A 27,953-nucleotide genomic window follows, 5' to 3' on the forward strand; every position below is an offset into this window, starting at 1 on the left:
ACGTCGAATCTTCCGGGGGGCGTAACTTTGCGCACTGGTGGAGCCACGCCGCGAGCAGCCTATGCACGCGAAGCTCGCCGCGAGCTCCACGACGTGGACAGCTGGGCTTGCCCCGTTGTGCCACATTTCGTGGCCCAAATTTCGCCGTTTTCGGTGGATTCCGGCGCGTTTTCGATCGTTGGCCGCATTCGTGATGAGTCGGCCGTGGGGTCTCAGGGGGAGATATACAGGGGTTGGGGTGTGCGGAACGGTCGAGAAAAAGCAGGAAGCTGGACGGGTCGGAGGAGCATTTCGCAAAAAGGGGTGCAACACGAGGACTTCCCAGGGGGTCACCCATCCTAGTACTACTCTCGCCCAAGCACACTTAACTTCGGAGTTCTGATGGGATCCGGTGCATTAGTGCTGGTATGATCGCACCCGCTGAGATATGCGCGCTTTAACCTTTTATGCTCTAGCAGCGGAGCGACAGGTGGGACGTCGAATCTTCCGGGGGCGTAACTTTGCGCACTGGTGGAGCCACGCCGCGAGCAGCCTATGCACGCGAAGCTCGCCGCGAGCTCCACGACGTGGACAGCTGGGCTTGCCCCGTTGTGCCACATTTCGTGGCCCAAATTTCGCCGTTTTCGGTGGATTCCGGCGCGTTTTCGATCGTTGGCCGCATTCGTGATGAGTCGGCCGTGGGGTCTCAGGGGGAGATATACAGGGGTTGGGGTGTGCGGAACGGTCGAGAAAAAGCAGGAAGCTGGACGGGTCGGAGGAGCATTTCGCAAAAAGGGGTGCAACACGAGGACTTCCCAGGGCGTCACCCATCCTAGTACTACTCTCGCCCAAGCACTCTTAACTTCGGAGTTCTGATGGGATCCGGTGCATTAGTGCTGGTATGATCGCACCCGCTGAGATATGCGCGCTTTAACCTTTTATGCTCTAGCAGCGGAGCGACAGGTGGGACGTCGAATCTTCCGGGGGGCGTAACTTTGCGCACTGGTGGAGCCACGCCGCGAGCAGCCTATGCACGCGAAGCTCGCCGCGAGCTCCACGACGTGGACAGCTGGGCTTGCCCCGTTGTGCCACATTTCGTGGCCCAAATTTTGCCGTTTTCGGTGGATTCCGGCGCGTTTTCGATCGTTGGCCGCATTCGTGATGAGTCGGCCGTGGGGTCTCAGGGGGAGATATACAGGGGTTGGGGTGTGCGGAACGGTCGAGAAAAAGCAGGAAGCTGGACGGGTCGGAGGACCATTTCGCAAAAAGGGGTGCAACACGAGGACTTCCCAGGGGGTCACCCATCCTAGTACTACTCTCGCCCAAGCACGCTTAACTTCGGAGTTCTGATGGGATCCGGTGCATTAGTGCTGGTATAATCGCACCCGCTGAGATATGCGCGCTTTAACCTTTTATGCTCTAGCAGCGGAGCGACAGGTGGGACGTCGAATCTTCCGGGGGGCGTAACTTTGCGCACTGGTGGAGCCACGCCGCGAGCAGCCTATGCACGCGAAGCTCGCCGCGAGCTCCACGACGTGGACAGCTGGGCTTGCCCCGTTGTGCCACATTTCGTGGCCCAAATTTCGCCGTTTTCGGTGGATTCCGGCGCGTTTTCGATCGTTGGCCGCATTCGTGATGAGTCGGCCGTGGGGTCTCAGGGGGAGATATACAGGGGTTGGGGTGTGCGGAACGGTCGAGAAAAAGCAGGAAGCTGGACGGGTCGGAGGAGCATTTCGCAAAAAGGGGTGCAACACGAGGACTTCCCAGGGCGTCACCCATCCTAGTACTACTCTCGCCCAAGCACGCTTAACTTCGGAGTTCTGATGGGATCCGGTGCATTAGTGCTGGTATGATCGCACCCGCTGAGATATGCGCGCTTTAACCTTTTATGCTCTAGCAGCGGAGCGACAGGTGGGACGTCGAATCTTCCGGGGGCGTAACTTTGCGCACTGGTGGAGCCACGCCGCGAGCAGCCTATGCACGCGAAGCTCGCCGCGAGCTCCACGACGTGGACAGCTGGGCTTGCCCCGTTGTGCCACATTTCGTGGCCCAAATTTCGCCGTTTTCGGTGGATTCCGGCGCGTTTTCGATCGTTGGCCGCATTCGTGATGAGTCGGCCGTGGGGTCTCAGGGGGAGATATACAGGGGTTGGGGTGTGCGGAACGGTCGAGAAAAAGCAAGAAGCTGGACGGGTCGGAGGAGCATTTCGCAAAAAGGGGTGCAACACGAGGACTTCCCAGGGGGTCACCCATCCTAGTACTACTCTCGCCCAAGCACGCTTAACTTCGGAGTTCTGATGGGATCCGGTGCATTAGTGCTGGTATGATCGCACCCGCTGAGATATGCGCGCTTTAACCTTTTATGCTCTAGCAGCGGAGCGACAGGTGGGACGTCGAATCTTCCGGGGGGCGTAACTTTGCGCACTGGTGGAGCCACGCCGCGAGCAGCCTATGCACGCGAAGCTCGCCGCGAGCTCCACGACGTGGACAGCTGGGCTTGCCCCGTTGTGCCACATTTCGTGGCCCAAATTTCGCCGTTTTCGGTGGATTCCGGCGCGTTTTCGATCGTTGGCCGCATCCGTGATGAGTCGGCCGTGGGGTCTCAGGGGGAGATATACAGGGGTTGGGGTGTGCGGAACGGTCGAGAAAAAGCAGGAAGCTGGACGGGTCGGAGGACCATTTCGCAAAAAGGGGTGCAACACGAGGACTTCCCAGGGGGTCACCCATCCTAGTACTACTCTCGCCCAAGCACGCTTAACTTCGGAGTTCTGATGGGATCCGGTGCATTAGTGCTGGTATGATCGCACCCGCTGAGATATGCGCGCTTTAACCTTTTATGCTCTAGCAGCGGAGCGACAGGTGGGACGTCGAATCTTCCGGGGGGCGTAACTTTGCGCACTGGTGGAGCCACGCCGCGAGCAGCCTATGCACGCGAAGCTCGCCGCGAGCTCCACGACGTGGACAGCTGGGCTTGCCCCGTTGTGCCACATTTCGTGGCCCAAATTTCGCCGTTTTCGGTGGATTCCGGCGCGTTTTCGATCGTTGGCCGCATCCGTGATGAGTCGGCCGTGGGGTCTCAGGGGGAGATATACAGGGGTTGGGGTGTGCGGAACGGTCGAGAAAAAGCAGGAAGCTGGACGGGTCGGAGGAGCATTTCGCAAAAAGGGGTGCAACACGAGGACTTCCCAGGGGGTCACCCATCCTAGTACTACTCTCGCCCAAGCACGCTTAGCTTCGGAGTTCTGATGGGATCCGGTGCATTAGTGCTGGTATGATAGCACCCGCTGAGATATGCGCGCTTTAACCTTTTATGCTCTAGCAGCGGAGCGACAGGTGGGACGTCGAATCTTCCGGGGGGCGTAACTTTGCGCACTGGTGGAGCCACGCCGCGAGCAGCCTATGCACGCGAAGCTCGCCGCGAGCTCCACGACGTGGACAGCTGGGCTTGCCCCGTTGTGCCACATTTCGTGGCCCAAATTTCGCCGTTTTCGGTGGATTCCGGCGCGTTTTCGATCGTTGGCCGCATCCGTGATGAGTCGGCCGTGGGGTCTCAGGGGGAGATATACAGGGGTTGGGGTGTGCGGAACGGTCGAGAAAAAGCAGGAAGCTGGACGGGTCGGAGGAGCATTTCGCAAAAAGGGGTGCAACACGAGGACTTCCCAGGGGGTCACCCATCCTAGTACTACTCTCGCCCAAGCACGCTTAGCTTCGGAGTTCTGATGGGATCCGGTGCATTAGTGCTGGTATGATCGCACCCGCTGAGATATGCGCGCTTTAACCTTTTATGCTCTAGCAGCGGAGCGACAGGTGGGACGTCGAATCTTCCAGGGGGCGTAACTTTGCGCACTGGTGGAGCCACGCCGCGAGCAGCCTATGCACGCGAAGCTCGCCGCGAGCTCCACGACGTGGACAGCTGGGCTTGCCCCGTTGTGCCACATTTCGTGGCCCAAATTTCGCCGTTTTCGGTGGATTCCGGCGCGTTTTCGATCGTTGGCCGCATCCGTGATGAGTCGGCCGTGGGGTCTCAGGGGGAGATATACAGGGGTTGGGGTGTGCGGAACGGTCGAGAAAAAGCAGGAAGCTGGACGGGTCGGAGGAGCATTTCGCAAAAAGGGGTGCAACACGAGGACTTCCCAGGGGGTCACCCATCCTAGTACTACTCTCGCCCAAGCACGCTTAGCTTCGGAGTTCTGATGGGATCCGGTGCATTAGTGCTGGTATGATCGCACCCGCTGAGATATGCGCGCTTTAACCTTTTATGCTCTAGCAGCGGAGCGACAGGTGGGACGTCGAATCTTCCGGGGGGCGTAACTTTGCGCACTGGTGGAGCCACGCCGCGAGCAGCCTATGCACGCGAAGCTCGCCGCGAGCTCCACGACGTGGACAGCTGGGCTTGCCCCGTTGTGCCACATTTCGTGGCCCAAATTTCGCCGTTTTCGGTGGATTCCGGCGCGTTTTCGATCGTTGGCCGCATCCGTGATGAGTCGGCCGTGGGGTCTCAGGGGGAGATATACAGGGGTTGGGGTGTGCGGAACGGTCGAGAAAAAGCAGGAAGCTGGACGGGTCGGAGGAGCATTTCGCAAAAAGGGGTGCAACACGAGGACTTCCCAGGGGGTCACCCATCCTAGTACTACTCTCGCCCAAGCACGCTTAGCTTCGGAGTTCTGATGGGATCCGGTGCATTAGTGCTGGTATGATAGCACCCGCTGAGATATGCGCGCTTTAACCTTTTATGCTCTAGCAGCGGAGCGACAGGTGGGACGTCGAATCTTCCGGGGGGCGTAACTTTGCGCACTGGTGGAGCCACGCCGCGAGCAGCCTATGCACGCGAAGCTCGCCGCGAGCTCCACGACGTGGACAGCTGGGCTTGCCCCGTTGTGCCACATTTCGTGGCCCAAATTTCGCCGTTTTCGGTGGATTCCGGCGCGTTTTCGATCGTTGGCCGCATCCGTGATGAGTCGGCCGTGGGGTCTCAGGGGGAGATATACAGGGGTTGGGGTGTGCGGAACGGTCGAGAAAAAGCAGGAAGCTGGACGGGTCGGAGGAGCATTTCGCAAAAAGGGGTGCAACACGAGGACTTCCCAGGGGGTCACCCATCCTAGTACTACTCTCGCCCAAGCACGCTTAACTTCGGAGTTCTGATGGGATCCGGTGCATTAGTGCTGGTATGATCGCACCCGCTGAGATATGCGCGCTTTAACCTTTTATGCTCTAGCAGCGGAGCGACAGGTGGGACGTCGAATCTTCCCGGGGGCGTAACTTTGCGCACTGGTGGAGCCACGCCGCGAGCAGCCTATGCACGCGAAGCTCGCCGCGAGCTCCACGACGTGGACAGCTGGGCTTGCCCCGTTGTGCCACATTTCGTGGCCCAAATTTCGCCGTTTTCGGTGGATTCCGGCGCGTTTTCGATCGTTGGCCGCATCCGTGATGAGTCGGCCGTGGGGTCTCAGGGGGAGATATACAGGGGTTGGGGTGTGCGGAACGGTCGAGAAAAAGCAGGAAGCTGGACGGGTCGGAGGAGCATTTCGCAAAAAGGGGTGCAACACGAGGACTTCCCAGGGGGTCACCCATCCTAGTACTACTCTCGCCCAAGCACGCTTAGCTTCGGAGTTCTGATGGGATCCGGTGCATTAGTGCTGGTATGATCGCACCCGCTGAGATATGCGCGCTTTAACCTTTTATGCTCTAGCAGCGGAGCGACAGGTGGGACGTCGAATCTTCCGGGGGGCGTAACTTTGCGCACTGGTGGAGCCACGCCGCGAGCAGCCTATGCACGCGAAGCTCGCCGCGAGCTCCACGACGTGGACAGCTGGGCTTGCCCCGTTGTGCCACATTTCGTGGCCCAAATTTCGCCGTTTTCGGTGGATTCCGGCGCGTTTTCGATCGTTGGCCGCATCCGTGATGAGTCGGCCGTGGGGTCTCAGGGGGAGATATACAGGGGTTGGGGTGTGCGGAACGGTCGAGAAAAAGCAGGAAGCTGGACGGGTCGGAGGACCATTTCGCAAAAAGGGGTGCAACACGAGGACTTCCCAGGGGGTCACCCATCCTAGTACTACTCTCGCCCAAGCACGCTTAACTTCGGAGTTCTGATGGGATCCGGTGCATTAGTGCTGGTATGATCGCACCCGCTGAGATATGCGCGCTTTAACCTTTTATGCTCTAGCAGCGGAGCGACAGGTGGGACGTCGAATCTTCCGGGGGGCGTAACTTTGCGCACTGGTGGAGCCACGCCGCGAGCAGCCTATGCACGCGAAGCTCGCCGCGAGCTCCACGACGTGGACAGCTGGGCTTGCCCCGTTGTGCCACATTTCGTGGCCCAAATTTCGCCGTTTTCGGTGGATTCCGGCGCGTTTTCGATCGTTGGCCGCATCCGTGATGAGTCGGCCGTGGGGTCTCAGGGGGAGATATACAGGGGTTGGGGTGTGCGGAACGGTCGAGAAAAAGCAGGAAGCTGGACGGGTCGGAGGAGCATTTCGCAAAAAGGGGTGCAACACGAGGACTTCCCAGGGGGTCACCCATCCTAGTACTACTCTCGCCCAAGCACGCTTAGCTTCGGAGTTCTGATGGGATCCGGTGCATTAGTGCTGGTATGATCGCACCCGCTGAGATATGCGCGCTTTAACCTTTTATGCTCTAGCAGCGGAGCGACAGGTGGGACGTCGAATCTTCCGGGGGGCGTAACTTTGCGCACTGGTGGAGCCACGCCGCGAGCAGCCTATGCACGCGAAGCTCGCCGCGAGCTCCACGACGTGGACAGCTGGGCTTGCCCCGTGGTGCCACATTTCGTGGCCCAAATTTCGCCGTTTTCGGTGGATTCCGGCGCGTTTTCGATCGTTGGCCGCATTCGTGATGAGTCGGCCGTGGGGTCTCAGGGGGAGATATACAGGGGTTGGGGTGTGCGGAACGGTCGAGAAAAAGCAGGAAGCTGGACGGGTCGGAGGAGCATTTCGCAAAAAGGGGTGCAACACGAGGACTTCCCAGGGGGTCACCCATCCTAGTACTACTCTCGCCCAAGCACGCTTAGCTTCGGAGTTCTGATGGGATCCGGTGCATTAGTGCTGGTATGATAGCACCCGCTGAGATATGCGCGCTTTAACCTTTTATGCTCTAGCAGCGGAGCGACAGGTGGGACGTCGAATCTTCCGGGGGGCGTAACTTTGCGCACTGGTGGAGCCACGCCGCGAGCAGCCTATGCACGCGAAGCTCGCCGCGAGCTCCACGACGTGGACAGCTGGGCTTGCCCCGTTGTGCCACATTTCGTGGCCCAAATTTCGCCGTTTTCGGTGGATTCCGGCGCGTTTTCGATCGTTGGCCGCATCCGTGATGAGTCGGCCGTGGGGTCTCAGGGGGAGATATACAGGGGTTGGGGTGTGCGGAACGGTCGAGAAAAAGCAGGAAGCTGGACGGGTCGGAGGAGCATTTCGCAAAAAGGGGTGCAACACGAGGACTTCCCAGGGGGTCACCCATCCTAGTACTACTCTCGCCCAAGCACGCTTAACTTCGGAGTTCTGATGGGATCCGGTGCATTAGTGCTGGTATGATCGCACCCGCTGAGATATGCGCGCTTTAACCTTTTATGCTCTAGCAGCGGAGCGACAGGTGGGACGTCGAATCTTCCAGGGGGCGTAACTTTGCGCACTGGTGGAGCCACGCCGCGAGCAGCCTATGCACGCGAAGCTCGCCGCGAGCTCCACGACGTGGACAGCTGGGCTTGCCCCGTTGTGCCACATTTCGTGGCCCAAATTTCGCCGTTTTCGGTGGATTCCGGCGCGTTTTCGATCGTTGGCCGCATCCGTGATGAGTCGGCCGTGGGGTCTCAGGGGGAGATATACAGGGGTTGGGGTGTGCGGAACGGTCGAGAAAAAGCAGGAAGCTGGACGGGTCGGAGGAGCATTTCGCAAAAAGGGGTGCAACACGAGGACTTCCCAGGGGGTCACCCATCCTAGTACTACTCTCGCCCAAGCACGCTTAGCTTCGGAGTTCTGATGGGATCCGGTGCATTAGTGCTGGTATGATCGCACCCGCTGAGATATGCGCGCTTTAACCTTTTATGCTCTAGCAGCGGAGCGACAGGTGGGACGTCGAATCTTCCGGGGGGCGTAACTTTGCGCACTGGTGGAGCCACGCCGCGAGCAGCCTATGCACGCGAAGCTCGCCGCGAGCTCCACGACGTGGACAGCTGGGCTTGCCCCGTTGTGCCACATTTCGTGGCCCAAATTTCGCCGTTTTCGGTGGATTCCGGCGCGTTTTCGATCGTTGGCCGCATCCGTGATGAGTCGGCCGTGGGGTCTCAGGGGGAGATATACAGGGGTTGGGGTGTGCGGAACGGTCGAGAAAAAGCAGGAAGCTGGACGGGTCGGAGGAGCATTTCGCAAAAAGGGGTGCAACACGAGGACTTCCCAGGGGGTCACCCATCCTAGTACTACTCTCGCCCAAGCACGCTTAACTTCGGAGTTCTGATGGGATCCGGTGCATTAGTGCTGGTATGATCGCACCCGCTGAGATATGCGCGCTTTAACCTTTTATGCTCTAGCAGCGGAGCGACAGGTGGGACGTCGAATCTTCCGGGGGGCGTAACTTTGCGCACTGGTGGAGCCACGCCGCGAGCAGCCTATGCACGCGAAGCTCGCCGCGAGCTCCACGACGTGGACAACTGGGCTTGCCCCGTTGTGCCACATTTCGTGGCCCAAATTTCGCCGTTTTCGGTGGATTCCGGCGCGTTTTCGATCGTTGGCCGCATCCGTGATGAGTCGGCCGTGGGGTCTCAGGGGGAGATATACAGGGGTTGGGGTGTGCGGAACGGTCGAGAAAAAGCAGGAAGCTGGACGGGTCGGAGGAGCATTTCGCAAAAAGGGGTGCAACACGAGGACTTCCCAGGGGGTCACCCATCCTAGTACTACTCTCGCCCAAGCACGCTTAGCTTCGGAGTTCTGATGGGATCCGGTGCATTAGTGCTGGTATGATCGCACCCGCTGAGATATGCGCGCTTTAACCTTTTATGCTCTAGCAGCGGAGCGACAGGTGGGACGTCGAATCTTCCGGGGGGCGTAACTTTGCGCACTGGTGGAGCCACGCCGCGAGCAGCCTATGCACGCGAAGCTCGCCGCGAGCTCCACGACGTGGACAACTGGGCTTGCCCCGTTGTGCCACATTTCGTGGCCCAAATTTCGCCGTTTTCGGTGGATTCCGGCGCGTTTTCGATCGTTGGCCGCATTCGTGATGAGTCGGCCGTGGGGTCTCAGGGGGAGATATACAGGGGTTGGGGTGTGCGGAACGGTCGAGAAAAAGCAGGAAGCTGGACGGGTCGGAGGAGCATTTCGCAAAAAGGGGTGCAACACGAGGACTTCCCAGGGGGTCACCCATCCTAGTACTACTCTCGCCCAAGCACGCTTAACTTCGGAGTTCTGATGGGATCCGGTGCATTAGTGCTGGTATGATCGCACCCGCTGAGATATGCGCGCTTTAACCTTTTATGCTCTAGCAGTGGAGCGACAGGTGGGACGTCGAATCTTCCAGGGGGCGTAACTTTGCGCACTGGTGGAGCCACGCCGCGAGCAGCCTATGCACGCGAAGCTCGCCGCGAGCTCCACGACGTGGACAACTGGGCTTGCCCCGTTGTGCCACATTTCGGCCCAAATTTCACCGTTTTCGGTGGATTCCGGCGCAGTGGTGGAGCTATGCCATCAAAATCCTACACATGAGAATACAAACCATAAACACTAACAAAAAATTTTAAAAAGTGCAGAAAAGTAGAAAACATACCTTCATAAACTCTATGTTCTTGATTCTATCGACTTTCTTTTTAGACTTAATGGTCTGATTCAATATTTTTAATCTTAGTAATGTAAATCTCTCACGAAATAGGGTTTTGTCAGATTTTCTCTCTCAATCCGTCAAAATGAGAGCTCTGGTCTAGGACTGGTCAAAAGTCCCCTCATATATATGGATGGACATATTAGTTATAGCCTCCAAAAAATACGTCCAATTTAACCAGGGGGCAATGTGACTCCATGTTGAGAATACAGGACTTGAAATTGATATTTTATTATTCATAGGAGGATTTTGATATTTTCTCAAAGTTCAAAATGAACTTAGTCATAAAAAAGTATTTCATTTAAATATGAAAATAATTAATACGTGTGAAGTAAAAAAGTGAGTTCTAATATCAAGATCATTTTCTTGCATTTTGGCTCACCTTCCACTTTTCTTGCTCTCTCTCTTTCTAATCGGAATGGGTGGATCCATGGATGGGAGAAGTGCGTTTGCCCCATGTATGGTGGCTATGGTCCTTACATAGGTGCGACCCATAGTTGATATTGATGTAAAAAACTAAGGTTTAATTATATAGGATTATCATACAAATTACGATGTGTTGTCCAAAGTTTTTATAGCTGATATATGAATACGAGAAAAAATTAATTCTTTTTAATTGAAAACAAAACCAAATCAGTACGTATATTTAATGACGTTTGATTTTAACTAGGGGCCAAAATGATTTGAAGATTGGTGGCACCGTCCCGTTTTCACTATATGGGAATTAGTGCTACGAGTGCTTCGTAGGTAAAAGCAAAAACTTGAAGGGCACTATTGAAATATTTTCTGGAAGCTCATTCCTAAAGTAGCAATCTTCGTCACACTTCACCACGAGTTAGAGCATTCAGCAGTCGGACAAATAGGTTCAAATATGGTACTCTCTCTCTCTCTAGAATCTTATTTTTCCCTTCTCGTTATTTGGTTTATGCAAATTGAACTGTTATTTAATTGCTTTTTAAGGGATTATAATTTGATTTCAGGCCCTCGAAGAAGAAGACTTTTCTGCTATAAGACAGTTACAAGAATCACTGGACCACAATCCCAGCGATCCCTCCGTACATTTTAATTTGGTAAAGTGGTTCTCGCTTGATTTTCTCCTTCTTTGTGGTGTATGTGGGTGGGGGTTTTGGTGTGTGTGTGTGTGTGTGTCTGTGCGTGCTCCATTCACTTAGCGCTCTATGGCTCAGGGTGTGCTGCTATGGGAAAAGGGGGGAAGAACGCAAGAAATGAGGGAAAAAGCAGTGGAGCATTTGATGGTGGCAGCAAAGCTCAACCCTCAGAATGCCGTTGCATTCAGATATCTGGGTCATTATTATGCACGCATTGCCCCCGAGCCTCAGCGGGCTCTCAAGTGCTATCAAAGAGCTGTCGTCATCAATCCTGATGATCTGGAATCTGGGGTATGATTCTTTCATGATATATAACAGTTGAGCGAGATTTATCAGAGAATATGCTTGTTTTGGTTCTCTTTATTAGGCAGTTTATCAAGTTTTGGTAGGTAATAACTTAGCAGCTTCACTTTCCTGATCATGTTTGAATCTTTTTGTCACTATGATAATAAAGTGGCGTTGTTGTGATAAGATATGGCCTACCAAGGAAGGGAACTGCTATGCATGACAAGTTGCGAAAACATATCATGAAATATTTCACTTCTTTGTATATTAGTTAGCGATTACTAAAATGCATGAGTCAGGTTGGATTTATAATAAAATACTCAGCGACTCAGCGTGATAAATCTAATTTCATGTTATTGGTGGCATATTGTGGTTTTAGAATTCCGCAAGGCTGCTTTTGAAATTTTCTTTTTTTTGTATATCATAATTTCTTTCAGTTTATTCTGCAAATTTATTGTGGTCAGCCAGTCTTCAGTGTTAATTTCAAGAGTTTTAGTTTTTTAACAGGTTAATTTCATAACATGTTACTGTAAGAATTCATGATAAGAGCTGAAATTTGAAATTTGAAGGAAATTAATATTTTATAAGTCAACGTGCCAAAACATCATAATTAGAGAAATTACTATTGGCTGATTGGAAATTGAAGATTTGAAGTGTAAACAAAATCAATTCAAATTCCTAAATTGTAGGAAGCACTTTGTGATTTATTGGATGAGGGTGGGAAAGAGAGTTTGGTGGTTGCTATCTGCCGTGAAGCTACAGAGAAGTCTGCCCGGGCTTTTTGGGCTTTTCGACGGTTGGGATACCTTCAGGTTTTTGTGTTTCTGTATTCATTTTCTTCTTGGCCCTCTGTTTAGTATTCATCTCATATCTTTAATGGAAGTTGACTCGGTACTTCTTGCAGGCTCATCAAAAGAAATGGTCTGAAGCTATACAGAGCCTCCAACATGCAATTCGTGGCTTTCCTATGTCTCCTGATTTGTGGGAGGTTGTTAACACCATTTGTTGACTCTATTTAATGATTCCTTATAATTCTATGTTTCTGATTGGATGTGGTTATCAGTTCTAAATATTCTGCCTTCAATGTGCTTATGTAGACCTTAGGTCTTGCCTACCAACGGATGGGCATGTTTACTGCTGCACTTAAGGTGATTTCCTCTCTCTGGCTTTCTCTCTGTTTTTTATGGTCACATTGCTGTTATAAAAGAAATCATCCTACTGGTCATTTTTCCAGGTGTCTCTTATACTGTGCAAGCAACCAAACACATAGTTGTATTACATGTTATTAAATGGTTAAATTTATTTACATAATTTATATTCTTCCCCTAATTGATTTATCTGCTTTGATTGATCTCAAAGTTTCTAGATGAGATTTGAAAAAGTGAGAGTGGTATCGAATTAATGCTGTCAATGATTATGGTACTTTTGGAAATAAACTTTCTATTCTGAGGAAACAAAATCTTATTCGACATTCCAAAAACAAAATAGGAGCTTATATTTTCGGGACAAAAGGATGATAATTTATGTGCATGGACCTATATATGAAGGACTCCATCTTCCTTTTTCCTTTTGTACAAATTACTATCGATGCAAATTACTTAATGAAATAGTTTAATTTCCCAACTGACTGCCAATGTTATTAGTCTCTATGTGGTATTACATTGACAGCTATCAACAAAACTATATTACTAGATTACTTTTATTTGATAAGCCACATGGAATCCTAGTATGTAGTTACTAATGCTCATTTTGTGTTTTCAAGTAGTCCTATGGAAGAGCTATTGAGTTGGATAATTCAAGGGTTTTTGCGTTGATTGAAAGTGGAAATACGTGCTTGATGCTTGGTTCTTTTAGAAAGGTAAAATATTCTCTTAATCGTTTCTTTTTCTACCAGTTGTTTTGCTCAATAACCAGTGATCTGGACTGACTTGTATCGTAGCTTATCCTTCATGTTTATTCAGATTACTCCACTCTGTTTACATAGACAGTTCCTAATTTCCCTTTCTTTTGCTGGATGGTTAAAATGTGGATTAGGTCTATGGATAAAGTATTGTGCAAGTCTGAATTGGATAATGCTCCCTGCTTCATCATTTTATTCTTTATTGGGATTGGCATAAAGTTTCAAAAGAAAGCAAAAGAAAGATTTTTATGCATCTTGATTTCTCCAAAGGCACAGGTTGAGAGTAAATGACTTATGTATCAATGCACTTTAAGTGAGGTTACTATAGGAAGTTAACATCTGTTGTGAATATCGCAAAGGAAATGCTGGAGAAGTATTTTTTTATTTTTCTGTTAATTGAACCTTCAATCCGCAAAGTAATGGAAAGAGTGCAACAACCCCAGGAAAAGAATACACAAATCACCTGTGCAGTTCAAGGATGAGTCAAAGTCAGACTTGTTATTGTTGCCATGAGAATTTATAATATGCTTTTTGGTGATTCTGTAGTTCATAAGTGTGGGGTGATAAGAGTGAGTTGTTATAGACAAGTTCTCAATAATCTTTTCCACAATAAGCAGCAGAAGGAGAAGGATGAGTTTTTTGGTTCAGATTTCAGAAATTGCCATAGATGAAACGGGAGTAAATAACTAGATTTATATAATTTGTAGAAATATGAGTCTTTGACGTGCACAGACAAAATTAAGTTTGAGCGGATATAAGCAGCAATGAACTGTCGTCCAAGCTGTAAAATAACTGTTCCATATCTAATTCATAATGTACAAGTTAGAAAAGTTGGTAAAGACATGAATTATGGCATAAGAAAGTTTTGAAAGTAGAGGAAATAAGTCTGGATTTGAAAGGAAGTTATAGATCTTATAGTGGAAAGTCAACACATCATATCAAATTTTCATAACTATCGTATCTATTGAATTGAATGGTTTATGTATTTGTAAGTTATAACGGAGCTCCTAGTATTGGAAACAAGGTCTTTATTGCTGTAGTTCATGTCTTATTAATCCTGGACTAGTTGTACACAGGATCCCTGCCTTCAATTACTGAAAGGCGAAAATCCTTGTAACTTCTAAAACAAGGACCATCCAGGGTATAGCTGCGACAAGAGCCTTGTTTTAGTGAGTGTTGTTTTTGTGGCTCTGAAAGACAGTGTTCTACCAGAATCAGCTAAGATGTTGGTTTAACCCAATGTATCTTGTCTACATCTCTATTATAATTTGATTCTTGAAATTCAATTAAAGCAGCAAAACTCATTCTCCTATAATGTCGCACTTAAGGAATCTATTCTCTAGAATTTATTTCCAATGACTTTTCAAATTCAACCATCAACCTTACTAATGTAAATCTTTGTTACCTCAGTAAACACTTTCCTCTAGATAAAACCTCTTCCTAGCTGATGCCTGTCTGTTAAGATACAAATATTTTAACTTCTCGTCAGCTGATTACTAGCTTCTCCTCTAGCTAGTTCCTAATGAGCATTTGGTGCTTATAGGTGAAGTTGTAATTGTACTGTAAAGGTTATAGATTGACATTTGAATGATGTATTAACAGCATGTTAGGTGCAAGGTAATTTGGTTTGTTAGAAGAGTTTTCCCACTTTTCATTTGCTAAGACTAAGACAAGTGGGATTAAAGAGTCTAAGGTTACCTTGTTTCCCACTAGAAGTAGACTTTCCTGATTCACCCTCATAATTTAGAATGGAAGTTATCTTCTTAGTGCCACAAGAATTTACACTGTAGTATCTTCTATTTATTATCTTATGCACTCACACAGGCACTGTATGTCCACAAACTGACAATGTAATTATGCCTACATAACTATGTGTATACACGCACAAGTACACATGAAATATGCCCATACTTATAGATGAAATTAGCACAAATAAAATGCATATATATGTACGCATTTATGTAGGAAGTAGCACGATTAGTGGTTACTGTACCTCCTAGTAATATAAACACCCATATGTATTTTTATGTAGAAATAGCAGGATTAATGGTTATTGTGCTACCTAATAATAGAAATATGCCTTACAAAAAATGTTTTAACTGTGGACAGTAGCAACAATTGAAGCTGGCTTTTTCTGAGTTGCCTTCTAATTTGCTAGCTACTTTCACGATGCAAGGCGCCAACCTATGCATTCAGGTTACTTTTTTCAATACAAAAAGGCGCACTCTGTACATGCATATACAAAGATAGCAACTGCACGCTTAAGCTTAGCAGAATCTTATATGATAGTGATTCACAATATACATGAATGCCTGAAGTCTTGATCTTGATTCATGGTTGGTCTTATATTTACCCACTGGTGGGTAAATGTATTGATATACACTTGAAATGTTGAACAAAAAACAAATTTACCTGCGTGTAGGTAAATGTATTGATAGATACCTGAAATTTTGAATAAAGATTCAGATGGTGTCATTTGTTTATGTTTACAATATTGACAAGAGTTTCTCAAATAGTTAAAAACCAGTCTTCCTCTTTACTTAAGGGTTCAGATGTGTTAAATTTCTAAGAATTTGTATGCATCATAATTTAATTATTAATAACTAGGCTATTATTATGTGTACATAATTTATGAGCAAGTATATGCATATGTTTGGAGTAAAGTTGTTCGTGGTGGTGCAAGCATGAGCCATGAGTGTAATATTCGTGATTCATGACAAGCAGAATTTTATTCCTGTCCATATATGTAATTAAGTGAACCAAACAAATGATGAAAAATTCAATTTGATTCTATGTCCATAGCCAAACATTAAAAAAGAAAGACCATAATAACCGGCCCCTATGCCGTACATGACATGCTATTAGACTACCCTCATAATTCTTTTGGTATGGGGTCAAACCGTTTCAACATGTTTTGGAGGGAGTTTATAAAGAAGCAGCATTGTGGGCCCACCCGATTTATACTTGAAATTATGTACTTTTAAACTAGTTTATGTATTTATTGAATTATGATGGGGTGCTTTGATTTAGCCACAATTCAGATACCCGTAAGGGCTGGACATTCCAATCTAACTTTTAGAATCGGGGGAAACACGAAAAGTAATATATAATAATATGAAATCATGTCATTCAAATAGATAAAAGAGATAAGGAAATAGAAACTTTAAATAATGAGCGAGCGAGAGAAAAGAGGAAACAATAGATTATGTGAAATGTGGAGAGGAAAGAAGAATGGAAAAAATCTATATGGATAGTACCTTAACAGGGGTAATTTGATTGGTTCACATAAAATCACACCAAGTTAGTTATTAGGATGTTGCTGTATATGCAGTATATATAATTCTTGTAGCATACTGTTATCACTGTTCTCATTGTCTACTTTATCTTTTTCCTTTTATTTTTTTTAAATGAAGGGAATTGAGCACTTCCAACAAACATTGGAAATTTCACCTCACAATGTTTCTGCACTTTATGGGCTTGCTTCTGCACTTCTTGGTTTAGCAAAGGAGTGTGCCAATCTGGGTGCCTTTAGGTGGGGAGCCTCCCTCTTAGAGGTTAGTATCTCAAGTGAAGTCTTTCTTTCTTCTGCAGTTATTGAAATGTATTATGCTTGCCTGAAATAAATTCAAGCTGAACTTAGGAAGCATGTGATGTAGCCGTGCGTGGTACATCTTTAGCTGGTAACTTTTCATGTTCATGGAAGCTACATGGAGATATTCAGGTATAAACTTATCAGAGTTTTCCTGTTGGGGCAATACATTCTCGTATCTTCTTTAAGTTCGGTTTTCTACATGGTATGTTTGTGTATTGTTTTATTTCGTTTCCTCTTAGCTTATGTATGCCAGATGTTACCCATGGGCGGAGGAAGCCAGGCCCAGGCATTCTGACGAGATATCTTTCAAATCTTCTATCAATACATGGAAAAGAACCTGCCATATTGCTGCTAGAATTGCTAGTCACTCCTATCAGCGTGCTCTGCACTTGGCTCCTTGGTTGGCTACTTTGTATGCTGATGTTGCTGTAGCATCAGATCTCTGTTCGTCTTTTAAGGAGTCTCCAAAGACTGACCTGAATGTTTGGTAATTATTTGTTTTTGTAAAATGGATTTATGTTTTTATATTATCATTCTCTTACTCTACCATCAAATAACAAGGTCTGTGGCTGAAAAGATGTGCTTGGGTGCTTTACTACTTGAGAGCTACAACGACGAATTTTGGGTAGCACTAGGATGCTTGTCATATCACACTGCATTAAAGCAACATGCTTTAATACGTGGATTGCAATTGGACGTATCTCTAGCTGTTGCATGGGCATACCTGGGGAAGGTAATTACTAATCCATTAGAAGAAATATTGAAATGATTGTGATGATTACATTATGAACAGGATGGATAACCTTATATTACACTTCTACTGGGAGTTAATATTCAGTACCTTCAGATATTTCGGAAGAAATTGAGTAGTGACAATTAGGCTCGCAGCAAGCTTCAGTTACATTTCTACGTCAAATAACCTAGAAGAGTGATTTTAGATATTTTTGAAGACTCTGGCACATGTTGGCAGGTTATGTCCATTGAAGTGCTGATTTGGCATTGGGAACATGATTTTATATTTAGATAGTCATTTCTTTGAGTTCATTTTAACAATGCATTTGTAACAACTGCAATTGGGCGGAGCTAGGCTGATGGATTTCTGTGTTGAAGTTTGAGTCATTAAGCTTGCAACTTCATTTTTCATGCCATCATCTTTTGATTAAGGTCATTGCGAAAATCACATCACTGACCATGCTAAAGATAGAAGTGCTTTTCAAATCTTAGCATGGAATTTGCTTTGCATTTTATCAGCGACAACAAATTTGGGGTTGATGTTCGAAATCGTTTGATATCAAGTCCAGTCATGTTCTTGATGCATTGTTCTATACAAATCTTGTTACTGAGGTCTGGTGGTGTGTTCTTAATGTATTTGGTCTGTAGCTATTAATGGCACAATCAGTGCCAGTTTTCAGTAATGGTGCTGGCCTTTTCCTTAGTGCACCTCAGCGCCTTTTTCTGTGGTGCCCTGTCCTGTGGCAGCCTTTTCGAAGGGCTTGCACCGTGCTTGCTTTTTGGGATAAGAAAAAGGAAAGAAACCCCTAGCTTTTACTGATTGAGCCTCTTCATTGTCTCCACTACGTTACATGGCGTCTTGTTTTTTCTTCTAAATCATCTTCTTCCTTCTGTTTTCTTCTTTTTAACTGGTTTCTTGCCATTGCCTTCGTCTTCTTCTTTCCTCCCATTTCTTTTCTTTGGATTTTGCTCCTGCCATTTATTGTTCTTCCTGATTTCATTTTTTTTCTTCTTTCTCTCATTTTCTTTTCTTTTGGCACGCAGTTCTCTTCTTTAGTTTTGTTTATTTTCTTTCTCCTTCACTTTTATCTTTTCCTTCTTATTTTATTTTTGTCTTTTTCTCAAGGAAAAAATTACTCATTATTCTGGAATAATTTTTCCTTTCTTTTCTGAGTTTATTGTTGAAATTATTTGTATTAGTGATGTTGTTGATATATAAGAAACTGTTGAAATCATTCCTAAAATAGGGGAGATTATACAATAAATATGAAATATGTATATATTATTTATTTCTTTGATTATGCGGCTCACTTCGATAAGGCGCCATACTCCAAGTCACCTTGGCGTAGTTTGCCATGAGCCCTTAACAATTATGATTTGGTCCCCACTGAATCATGTTTGGATCAATAATATGGAAGAGGTAAAATTCAGAATATTACAAATTTAACTTTTTTTCCATCTACTGTGTAATGGAACATGACTTATCATTTTTAGGTTTTACATACCTTTCTAATCTAAGTGAATCTTTTACTTGGATTTCCTCATCCTGAAGTCAGAGTCAACTAGAGCTTGAGAAAGAAAGAAAAGAAATTCATGTTCTTTACCTTTTAACAAGCAAGACTTGGGGAATGATATAGTTCACCTTAGATTAACTTCTATTCCTTGTAATATTAGCAGTGTATTATGGCGGTATTGCATAAGTTTTGTTGAAGTGAGCCCTGAAAGATTTTACCTTGGCAAGTTTGAGGGGCATGTGCTTCTGTACTGTAAATCAATTGCTGGAGTTTTTATATTTTTTCGTTTCTCCAAAACGCTTTAGGAAACTGATTTAGCTCCAGTGTACTCATGTGCTTGTTTATAACACTATGTTCTAATTACTTGGGCCAACAGAAGTCTTCACTCTATTTTTCCTCTTGTTTTCTGCACGTGTCTAAAAACCCTCGACTCCTGCTAGAGGATCTCAATATTGGATTTTTACAGCTTTATAGGCGGGAAGGCAAAAAGCAGTTGGCCCAGCAAGCATTTGATCGGGCTAGAAGTATAGATCCTTCACTTGCATTACCATGGGCAGGCATGGCAGCTGATGCAGGTGCTAGGTAAATGTAGATACTCTTGGGGACTATCTAGATATTTACAATAGGCATGTTTTGTGAAGATGTAGTTTATACTTGCTTTCTTTTCTCAGAATGCTTGACCAGAATGAAGCATATGAGTGCTGTTTACGGGCTACACAAATATTTCCGGTATGATATTTTATACGCATGCTTGTTAAAGCCTGTGAGGTGGTCTTTTAAAAAGCAAGATAGCTTTGAAAATATTATTGTAGCTTATTGCTTGGTTTCTGCTGGTAAGCTTTGCATTTGTCAGACTGAAAATATAATTATTGAATGTTTCGAAAAGTTCACTTAAAGCTGTTATGCTGAATAGCTTGCAGAATTCCAAGTTGGTCTTGCAAAGCTTGCGATGCATTCTAGTTATTTGTCATCATCTGAGGTATTCAGCAATATTACATATCTTTGCAGGATGTTTTCTTTACCGCACGTAATGTTTCAAATCAGTCATTTTTCTACACAAACATAAAGGAAGCATTAAAAAACTTTATTTTGTAATGGCTGTCATAGGTTTTTGGAGCCATCCAACAGTCATTGCAGCGTGTCCCACACTATCCTGATTCTCACAATTTGAATGGGCTAGTGTGTGAATCAAGAGCTGATTATCAAGGTGCTATTACTTCCTACAGGCTGGCAAGATGTGCTCTAAAATCATTTGCGGGCGAATCATCAGAATCCTATCTAAGAGATATATCCATCAATTTAGCCAGATCGCTTTGCATGGTAATATTGTTTGATATCTTTTAGCAGTTCCAGATGCTTTATTCTAACCATAATACTTGAAAGTTTTATGCTTTTGGCAAGCATTCTTGCAATTCATTCTGATATTTATTATAAGATGCCATTTTCTGGTTTAGGCTGGAAATGCAAGTGATGCAGTTGGAGAGTGTGAATATTTAGGGCAAAAAGGTATGGATTATGGCTCTTATCTGGTAGATATGTTCTAATCCTGGAAACAGAGGAAATCGAGAATAATTTTTTGAAATGTTCGTGGTTATAATGGAATAAGAAGCTTATAAGAAAAAATTAGTGTGCTGTGAGTTGGAAAAGATGCTCAAACTTGGTAGTGATATGTGCTATCTCTGATATGCTTCCTTAATTTTCTAGGACAGCTTGATTCTGAGGTTCTGCAGATATATGCTCTATGCTTATGGCAACTTGGCAAGAATGATATGGCTCTGTCCACAATGAGATCTCTTGCTTCGAGTATTTTATCCTTGGAAGAAAGTCTTGCTGCTGCTTCCATTAGCTTCATCTGTAGGTTGCTCTACCACATTTCTGGGCAGGAATCAGCAATTACAAGCATTTTGAAAATGCCCAAGGAATTTTTTCACAGTTCAAAAATTAGTTTCGTCGTTACTGCTATTCATGTTCTGGACCCAAAAGATCAGCTTGAGCCTGTTGTTTCTAGGAGTCGTTCCTTCATTACATGTCGTGAAGATATCATCAGAATGCATATTTTAATTACATTTGGTAAACTTGTAAGTTGCCAATTTGTATAGTTGCTAATTTAGTGCTCATTCACTTAATTAACAGCCAGAGTAATTCATGTATTTTGGATCTTTTCAGCTCAAACATGGAAGTGACAATTCCCTTGGAATTCAGAAGGGAGTAGATCATCTCAGAAAAGCTCTTCACATGTACCCTAACAGTAGTGAGCTAAGGTAAATTTACTTTGGCAGCATAAACTTTCTGGTTGACTATTTTAAGCAACATATAGCATATTTGCCGAGCTGCATAACTGTATAACTGTAAACCAGATTATAAGAAGTCAAGGTATTCCATCCTTATCTTTATCTGAACATTATGCAATAATTGATTAGTTTGCAGTGTGTTATGGAAATTGATTATCATGGATCTGTTTAGGATATACTTCTTTGAGAGTCTAAGCTAATAGCTCTATATACCTAAGCATCAATAAAATTTAAGATTATTTCCAACAGAAAAAGTTCATCTATGTTTCCTCCGACTCCAACAGAAATTAAGGTTCACTTATATAGCAACTCAAGCTGGCTTGTGCAGTTGCTCTTTGTTTCAGCTCTATCTTCTGGTGGAAGTGCTTTATAGACTGCTATATGAAGGCCCACCAACTTATACAATAAACTGATAGTTCACTTGGTGAACTGAGGTCTGAATGCATGTTTGTATCTGGTTGCTCCTCAACAGTAGATGGAGTTTGGGATTACACACTCATGGTGGTTCATTCTGTTTAAGTTTCTGCAGCATGGTTCAAACATTGTTTATCAAATTCTGAGTCCATGACGCATATGTACTAAGCAGTACTACCAGTTTAAGCAAATGCATGCTGCTGGAATTTTAAAACTTTAAAAAGTTTAATTAACCATCCATCCCATGAAGAAGCTAAGTGCCTGTTTGGTTGTGTTATCAATGAGATTTTTTCCACTTTTCACTATTTGGGTGGTTGGGATTTTGTTTGGTCAAGCCATTTTCATTGAGAATGCATTCCTATTTTAATTCTCAAATTTTTGAAATTATAGGTCACATGGTTTGTCATACTTGTCTTATCTTGTCAACATGTCTTTTCTTGTGTCAAATCAATTAAAATTATTTCAAATGGCAAGACTCACTTTGATTATTTTATAATTTCACATATTCAATCAATTTGGTCATCTATCACATCAAAAATACATATACCTATATTCAACATTCTCACACCTATATACCTACATTTGGAGACAACTAATCCAAACATATTCTCAGTTTTCGCACAAAAACCAATAAAGTATTTCTACCCATTTCCAAATGTTGGAAACTGAAAATGAAAATGAAAACACAACCAAACGGGCCCTAAATTTTTCTTTACCCTACTTTTAAGCTAGTGTCTGGTAAACACAGTTACTTCAGTGTGCGGATTTCTTTTTTCACACTTGTAGTATGCGAGTTTCATGGACATTTCTTCTAAAGGTAATTAAGTTACCTTAATTAAAGCCAAGATCGAGCTTGCTGCACAAATAGAACTCGGGTCGCAGGTCTTTTGAGGCAGTGGTTGTAACCAATCTTATGATAGATGTCAAAATTTGTCTTCTTTTCAACTCAATTATTTTAGGTAAACAAATTGCAGAAAGTTAATTGTACTTTTTCATGAAGAATGAAATCTGATTTACTATAAAGTGAGAGCTTATGAACAACAGCAGCAGCTTTGGAGGACAAAATATGAGAAAGGGCTATGACTTAAGATTCTCACCGTCTATTTCTATGTTGTGCAACATAGCTATTTGTCCGTTGTATTTGCTTTTCAACTCTTCAAAATTTCCCCTCTCTGAGTTACAATCCTTTTTACTCATTGAGTTACAGTTTCTTCAGTTTTCTCCTCTCTGCCCGTACACCACTGCACGCCTGTATTTCTTTGTTTACTTTTGTCTATCTTTTGATGATTTTCTTTCTTTTTTCCCCTTTCTTTTGGTTGGTTTGGAGACGGGGCCTGCCAGTTCCTGTTTCCCCATCATTTCACCATCTTTAGCTCTACTTGTTCCTGTTTGCATTCTTCTAACAGTTGGAAAATATTTTGCTGCTTTTCATTTTCTTGTCCACCGTGCCAAGCTGCAAACATCAATTTAATTGTCCTTTTGAATTCTCTGGATCTTGTTTATCTAGGTTTAGACTTTCAGATTTATCCTACATTGCTAGAGCCATGCTGCTAGGATTTTTCTAATATATAAGAGATATTCTTTATATTGTATTATTGTGCTCAATGTTCAGCTGACTTAATTATTGCCAACAGAAATCTTCTTAGTTATCTCTTACTCTCAAGCAAAGAATGGAGAGATCTTTATCTTGCAACTAGATGCTCTTTCTTAGATTTGTCTGACAAGCAAAAGTACAAAGGCATAAAATCTGCATTTGAGATCCTTGGCGCTGGAACTGTTGCTTGTTACGCCATTGGAAGCCCGAAGGAGAAATTTCCATTCCCAACATGTAGACATCAACACCCTTCTGGCTTCGGAGCCATTCAACTGCTGCAAAAGTATGTTTCATCATGGCCCTCAAGTCCTCAGACGATTCATCATTTTTCTCTTTAATCTTCCATGGCACCTACTTTAAAAATTAGGTTACTTTCCCTTGCAAGTCCTCTGTATAAGAATTAACTATTCAAATATAGGTTTTTGCATCAAGAGCCTTGGAACTTCAATGCGAGGTACTTGCTCACGTTAAACTGTTTACAGAAGGCGCGTCAGGAGAGATTTGCTCCACAGGTTTGCCGTGTGCTAGAACGGTTAACAGCTGTTGCTCTGCATAATCAGCTTTATTCAAGCAAATATGTTTCGTGCCAATACCAAAGTTTTCAGCTTTTACTCTGTGCTGCCGAGGTTAATCTTCAACAAGGAAATAACAGTGAATGCTTCAGATATGCGAGAAGTGCTTTAGGTTCTTCAGTTGATAATAGCTCTCTCTTTTTTGCACATTTGCTACTCTGCCGTGCATATGCTGCTGAAGATGATATCATCAACATAAGCAAAGAATACAAACAATGCTTGGAGCTTGGAACTGATTTTCATATTGGCTGGATTAGTCTGAAGTTTATTGAATCTAGATATAGGCTAGGAGATGATTCTACCATGTTACCATTATGCTTTGAAGAATGCTGCAAAGATATCAAGCTTTCATGGAATATGTGGATGGCTCTCTTTAACATGGTGCAGGGTCTCATTGCGATTTGGTTTGGTGATTTTGTTGCGGCAGAAGAGTCCTTCACACAAGCAAGCTCTTTAGCTGATGGCGAGAGTTGTGTCTTACTTTGTCATGGTATCATCTTATGTATTTGTGCATTTTCATTCTTAAGCATTTTAAATTCTTCTGATGATTGCACTCAGATAGAACTGATTAAACGCTATAGCTGATGTAAATAAGAGGGTTTGAACAACTTTAAGTTTAGATTTTAAGGAGGATTTCTGTGTAAGCTCAGGGAACTTATATTTTGGGTAGGATGTCATCAACTGGAACAGACGGAAATTGTGCCTTTATCCTTTAGACCATTGCCCTGAGTCCTCCTTAAAGATATTGTCTTTGTTTGGATTCAGGTGCCATATGTATGGAGCTTGCCAGACAAAAGTGTGAGTCGCAATATATATCACGTGCCATAAGAAGTCTCATGAAAGCAAGAAATGCTTCTCCTGATCCCTTACCCATCATCTCACTTTTGCTGGCACAAGCAGAAGCTAGCCTTGGCTCCAAAGCAATGTGGGAGGTCAACCTCCAGAACGAATGGTTTTCTTGGCCTCCAGGTAAATTTATTAAATAGGCACTTGTTGTGTTTGCACTTTCACATATGATTTGGACCATATGATTGCCTTTGACAGAGTTTCAGTTCTTGGTATTTACATATATGATAAATTACGCATTCTTGTATTTAGTGTAGGAAAGAAATGACAGCTCTTGATATAGAAAAGGACAGGCATATTTTCCTGCGCCTGTCCCATGGACAATGATACACTCTTACCTGTTTCCTTCATGTTCTGAAATGTCTTATAGTCCCCAGTAAGTTATATTTACTGTAATGTTTTTACATGCACAAATCGAACCTACTAAAAATTGGTTAAAGAAAAAGTAAATGAAGCGGGAATGTCGAAGTAAAGCATTGTGCACAAGTAGATAGATCCCACCGGCTTAACTTAAGGCTGACAGAGTATCTGATATCAATACCGGGGTTGTGTTAGGCACTATATTTGAGTGCACTCTGTGCCAGAGTAGGAAGAATCCCTTGTTTGCTTTTAATTAGTGGGTTTGAATTCGTATCGGTTGATGCAATGAACCTCCAGTACCAATTAACTCATTAGACTAGTGTACTCAGTGTGGCCAACGACCACTGTTCTTTTGTTAACACAAAACCCAGATATTATCATCTCTGGTTCTGTATCGTGGCCGGTAATGCCTCCATGCTCCAGCACTCCAAGCTGTCCAACTTTAAGGGCAAAGCTTCAAACTAAGTTATCCCTTTGCTTTAACTACACGAGTTTATAGCATTATAATGTTTGTTCAAGCTAAAAGTGCTGATTTCTGAGTTTGCAGTATTTTTAAATTGGTTGTTACCCATTACCAGACAGACTGATTCGTACTTATCATATTTATCTGACTTATCTCCCATCATTACTTGCAGAAATGAGACCTGCTGAACTCTTATTTCAGATGCATTTGCTTTCTAGACAGCATAAGGACGATACTATGTCATCTCCCAGCCTAGGTTATGCTGATAGTCCACTCAGTTGGATTTTACGAGCAATCCACACAAATCCCTCATGTTCAAGATATTGGAAGTTTTTACTGAAGGACATGTGATGTAACTGTCGTGTAACGAAGGGTTTGGAGGGAATGACTGATCATGCTCGCTAATTCTCTCCTTATACCCTATTCTGACAAGTTCAGGCATGATGGAAGATAATAGATGAGTGTATGGTTCGTATGGTTGGTATGGTTCAGTGTCTTGTCATCTTTTAGGTGCGTATGGTTCAGTGTAGGAGGTTTTGATGCAACATGGAGAAAGTTCATTGTTTGACTGATCTTTTATGCTTGTTACGCCAAGCATGAGTGATTCTCCAACTGGGCGGTTTCCTACTAGCTCGTGCCTTGACGCTTGAGTCTAAGTTTAGTTTATACGCAGGTTTTTCCTGCAAGTGATGCTTTCTATTGCATTCTGTATAATGATTACCTGTAGTGTTATTTTTCAGTACTCTTAATCACTTGAATTTTCCGGCTTTTGCATTTATGGTTTTATTTATTCTTGATGTGGATTGGAAGACTAATTATGAGAGTTTGTAATCATGTCTTTATGGTATACCCTTTATTTCGGAAAAAAAAATCTGTACTACATAGATAAAGTTATGAATTTTAGATGGAAAAGTTGTCGGGGTGAGGACAGGCAGAATTACAACCAACTTTTATGAGATTTTGTATAATTATGAATATCCTCTTATTGTTTGAAAAATTGTTAATGCCTCCTGATTTTAGTTATCGTCTAACAATTAACTCCGTTCGTTAGGTTTTTATTCATTTTTTATGATAAATTAATCAAAATGTATTTGTGGATTAAAAGTTAAAATTTTAATTATTTTTTTTAAAAAAACTTATTTAGTTTTTAAAATGAAATTATTTTTTTTATGGAATAAGTGGATAATTTTCTTTTTATAATTTTTGAAATTTAGCCATCCATTTCGTTTAATTTTTTATAAGTTTTTATTTAAAATAAATAAAAAATACAGTAAGGGCAAAATTGATAATTTTATATCTCCATCTAAGAATTACATAATTTTATCAAATATCAGGAGGTATTTATAATTTTTAAATGATGAGGGGTATTTGTAATTATGTTAAATTTTAGGGAAGGTGGTTGTAATTTATCTTATATTTTATATGGGAAGTGTAATGGAGAATGCAGCATCAATTTTGGACAAAAGATTCGTACTTGAAAAGGAAGAGGAATAGCTATGATAGTGTGGAATGTAGCTCGCTCTTAAACTAAAAATTTTAAGGCTGCACTTGGATTAAATAGTTAAAATTATGAATTTTTAAATTTTTAATAACAAATACTTTGAATTTATTTGTGTGATTTTAAATTGTAATTTCAAATAAATCAATTGTAATATTGAATTATATTTTTGAATGTTGTCTAGTTGTTGTTGGGTATATTATCAATACCTTCCTAATTTGAACGATCTTTCAACAATCGGTCTCTATTAAGTTTTCATTTTTGAAATTTTTTATAGATTAAGAGAACATTTTTCTTTTACTTTTTTCAAAATTTTTCATCCTCCTCATTTGGATTTTTTTTTAAAAAAAGAAAAAAATACAACCTTAATCTAAAAAATTATATAATTCTATCAAACATGAAGGGATATTGATAATTATCAGAATAATGAGAAATATTTATAATTATGTTAAATTTAAGAAAAATTGTGTAATTTATCTTTTTACTTTTAAATGGAATCCTTTAAAATATTTTCTCCCATTTTTTTTCTTAAATGCAAATCCAACGAACTAAATGCACCCTAATATATTTACGAAGTGGTGATTTGGAAATTCTAATTCAGATTGTGAAGAAGCTCTCACAATGAAAAGGTATTCTGGGGTATGTTATATGCTTCTCTACAATTTTGGATTCCTGCACTTGTTGAGATTGATGGTATGTTGGCAAGGTTGGCACGGGTAGTTTGATTAGAGCATTCGCTGGGTTGCTTGGAGCAAATTGTGCCACAAAAAGGAGGGGGGCTATGTTGTCTGAGGGAATACAATCTTTTCTTATTGTCAAAGCAAGTATTGAGATGTTAGAATATGTGATCAAAAAGTCAATTTAATTATCTGCTATTCGTCCATCTTTATAAATGGGAAAAATTATTATTTTAGTCCGCTAAGTATGGCTAATTTTAATTTTAGTCCAATAACTATTTTCATTTTTGTTTAGGTCCAGTAACTTACGAGATT

The 27,953-nt window shown here is 43.6% G+C and overlaps 1 protein-coding gene and 20 non-coding genes across 24 annotated transcripts; 1 reads left to right on the top strand and 20 right to left on the bottom strand.

Moving 5' to 3' along the window:
* Positions 1 to 300: 300 nt before the first annotated feature.
* LOC148786564 (5S ribosomal RNA) lies at positions 301 to 419 on the bottom strand. Its single transcript, XR_016068157.1, has one exon. It is a non-coding gene; the product is annotated as a 5S ribosomal RNA (ribosomal RNA).
* Positions 420 to 773: 354 nt separating this feature from the next.
* Positions 774 to 892, bottom strand: LOC148786565 (5S ribosomal RNA). The gene has a single exon (XR_016062127.1). It is a non-coding gene; the product is annotated as a 5S ribosomal RNA (ribosomal RNA).
* A 355-nt stretch (positions 893 to 1,247) lies between these two features.
* LOC148786566 (5S ribosomal RNA) lies at positions 1,248 to 1,366 on the bottom strand. The gene has a single exon (XR_016068153.1). It is a non-coding gene; the product is annotated as a 5S ribosomal RNA (ribosomal RNA).
* Positions 1,367 to 1,721: 355 nt separating this feature from the next.
* LOC148786567 (5S ribosomal RNA) lies at positions 1,722 to 1,840 on the bottom strand. The gene has a single exon (XR_016062145.1). It is a non-coding gene; the product is annotated as a 5S ribosomal RNA (ribosomal RNA).
* A 354-nt stretch (positions 1,841 to 2,194) lies between these two features.
* Positions 2,195 to 2,313, bottom strand: LOC148786568 (5S ribosomal RNA). The gene has a single exon (XR_016068042.1). It is a non-coding gene; the product is annotated as a 5S ribosomal RNA (ribosomal RNA).
* A 355-nt stretch (positions 2,314 to 2,668) lies between these two features.
* On the bottom strand, positions 2,669 to 2,787 carry LOC148786569 (5S ribosomal RNA). Its single transcript, XR_016068043.1, has one exon. It is a non-coding gene; the product is annotated as a 5S ribosomal RNA (ribosomal RNA).
* A 355-nt stretch (positions 2,788 to 3,142) lies between these two features.
* Positions 3,143 to 3,261, bottom strand: LOC148786570 (5S ribosomal RNA). The gene has a single exon (XR_016061920.1). It is a non-coding gene; the product is annotated as a 5S ribosomal RNA (ribosomal RNA).
* Positions 3,262 to 3,616: 355 nt separating this feature from the next.
* LOC148786571 (5S ribosomal RNA) lies at positions 3,617 to 3,735 on the bottom strand. The gene has a single exon (XR_016068068.1). It is a non-coding gene; the product is annotated as a 5S ribosomal RNA (ribosomal RNA).
* A 355-nt stretch (positions 3,736 to 4,090) lies between these two features.
* On the bottom strand, positions 4,091 to 4,209 carry LOC148786572 (5S ribosomal RNA). Its single transcript, XR_016068069.1, has one exon. It is a non-coding gene; the product is annotated as a 5S ribosomal RNA (ribosomal RNA).
* Positions 4,210 to 4,564: 355 nt separating this feature from the next.
* On the bottom strand, positions 4,565 to 4,683 carry LOC148786573 (5S ribosomal RNA). The gene has a single exon (XR_016061921.1). It is a non-coding gene; the product is annotated as a 5S ribosomal RNA (ribosomal RNA).
* A 355-nt stretch (positions 4,684 to 5,038) lies between these two features.
* LOC148786574 (5S ribosomal RNA) lies at positions 5,039 to 5,157 on the bottom strand. The gene has a single exon (XR_016068044.1). It is a non-coding gene; the product is annotated as a 5S ribosomal RNA (ribosomal RNA).
* Positions 5,158 to 5,512: 355 nt separating this feature from the next.
* LOC148786575 (5S ribosomal RNA) lies at positions 5,513 to 5,631 on the bottom strand. Its single transcript, XR_016068071.1, has one exon. It is a non-coding gene; the product is annotated as a 5S ribosomal RNA (ribosomal RNA).
* Positions 5,632 to 5,986: 355 nt separating this feature from the next.
* On the bottom strand, positions 5,987 to 6,105 carry LOC148786576 (5S ribosomal RNA). The gene has a single exon (XR_016068045.1). It is a non-coding gene; the product is annotated as a 5S ribosomal RNA (ribosomal RNA).
* Positions 6,106 to 6,460: 355 nt separating this feature from the next.
* LOC148786577 (5S ribosomal RNA) lies at positions 6,461 to 6,579 on the bottom strand. The gene has a single exon (XR_016068072.1). It is a non-coding gene; the product is annotated as a 5S ribosomal RNA (ribosomal RNA).
* A 355-nt stretch (positions 6,580 to 6,934) lies between these two features.
* LOC148786578 (5S ribosomal RNA) lies at positions 6,935 to 7,053 on the bottom strand. The gene has a single exon (XR_016061922.1). It is a non-coding gene; the product is annotated as a 5S ribosomal RNA (ribosomal RNA).
* A 355-nt stretch (positions 7,054 to 7,408) lies between these two features.
* On the bottom strand, positions 7,409 to 7,527 carry LOC148786579 (5S ribosomal RNA). The gene has a single exon (XR_016068046.1). It is a non-coding gene; the product is annotated as a 5S ribosomal RNA (ribosomal RNA).
* Positions 7,528 to 7,882: 355 nt separating this feature from the next.
* On the bottom strand, positions 7,883 to 8,001 carry LOC148786580 (5S ribosomal RNA). The gene has a single exon (XR_016068073.1). It is a non-coding gene; the product is annotated as a 5S ribosomal RNA (ribosomal RNA).
* A 355-nt stretch (positions 8,002 to 8,356) lies between these two features.
* Positions 8,357 to 8,475, bottom strand: LOC148786581 (5S ribosomal RNA). Its single transcript, XR_016068047.1, has one exon. It is a non-coding gene; the product is annotated as a 5S ribosomal RNA (ribosomal RNA).
* A 355-nt stretch (positions 8,476 to 8,830) lies between these two features.
* Positions 8,831 to 8,949, bottom strand: LOC148786582 (5S ribosomal RNA). Its single transcript, XR_016068074.1, has one exon. It is a non-coding gene; the product is annotated as a 5S ribosomal RNA (ribosomal RNA).
* Positions 8,950 to 9,304: 355 nt separating this feature from the next.
* LOC148786583 (5S ribosomal RNA) lies at positions 9,305 to 9,423 on the bottom strand. The gene has a single exon (XR_016068049.1). It is a non-coding gene; the product is annotated as a 5S ribosomal RNA (ribosomal RNA).
* A 1,052-nt stretch (positions 9,424 to 10,475) lies between these two features.
* LOC105172257 (Tetratricopeptide repeat (TPR)-like superfamily protein) lies at positions 10,476 to 26,237 on the top strand. Of its 4 annotated transcripts, XM_088885826.1 has the most exons (22): positions 10,490 to 10,665; positions 10,772 to 10,861; positions 10,979 to 11,191; positions 11,875 to 11,997; positions 12,090 to 12,173; positions 12,283 to 12,333; positions 12,951 to 13,043; positions 16,499 to 16,639; positions 16,726 to 16,806; positions 16,917 to 17,164; positions 17,239 to 17,410; positions 19,390 to 19,505; positions 19,595 to 19,652; positions 19,837 to 19,902; positions 20,031 to 20,243; positions 20,378 to 20,429; positions 20,628 to 21,001; positions 21,090 to 21,184; positions 23,263 to 23,505; positions 23,641 to 24,284; positions 24,560 to 24,763; positions 25,636 to 26,237. In XM_088885826.1, the coding sequence occupies exons 1-22, from the start codon at positions 10,663 to 10,665 to the stop codon at positions 25,812 to 25,814; spliced, it is 3,543 nt and encodes a 1,180-aa protein (XP_088741952.1). In that variant the 5' UTR covers positions 10,490 to 10,662; the 3' UTR covers positions 25,815 to 26,237. The 4 variants fall into 4 exon arrangements, with proteins under 4 accessions (XP_088741955.1, XP_088741952.1, XP_088741953.1 ...); XM_088885829.1 differs by lacking the exons at positions 24,560 to 24,763; positions 25,636 to 26,237 and having other exon boundaries at positions 10,476 to 10,665; positions 23,705 to 23,894; XM_088885827.1 differs by lacking the exons at positions 10,490 to 10,665; positions 10,772 to 10,861; positions 10,979 to 11,191; positions 11,875 to 11,997 and adding an exon at positions 15,195 to 15,281 and having other exon boundaries at positions 12,087 to 12,173; positions 12,948 to 13,043.
* The last annotated feature ends 1,716 nt before the right edge of the window (positions 26,238 to 27,953 follow it).

This window comes from Sesamum indicum, linkage group LG10 (assembly GCF_026168435.1).
Source record: "Sesamum indicum cultivar Baizhima isolate 11 linkage group LG10, ASM2616843v1, whole genome shotgun sequence".
In the NCBI taxonomy this organism is placed as follows: Eukaryota; Viridiplantae; Streptophyta; class Magnoliopsida; order Lamiales; family Pedaliaceae; genus Sesamum; species Sesamum indicum.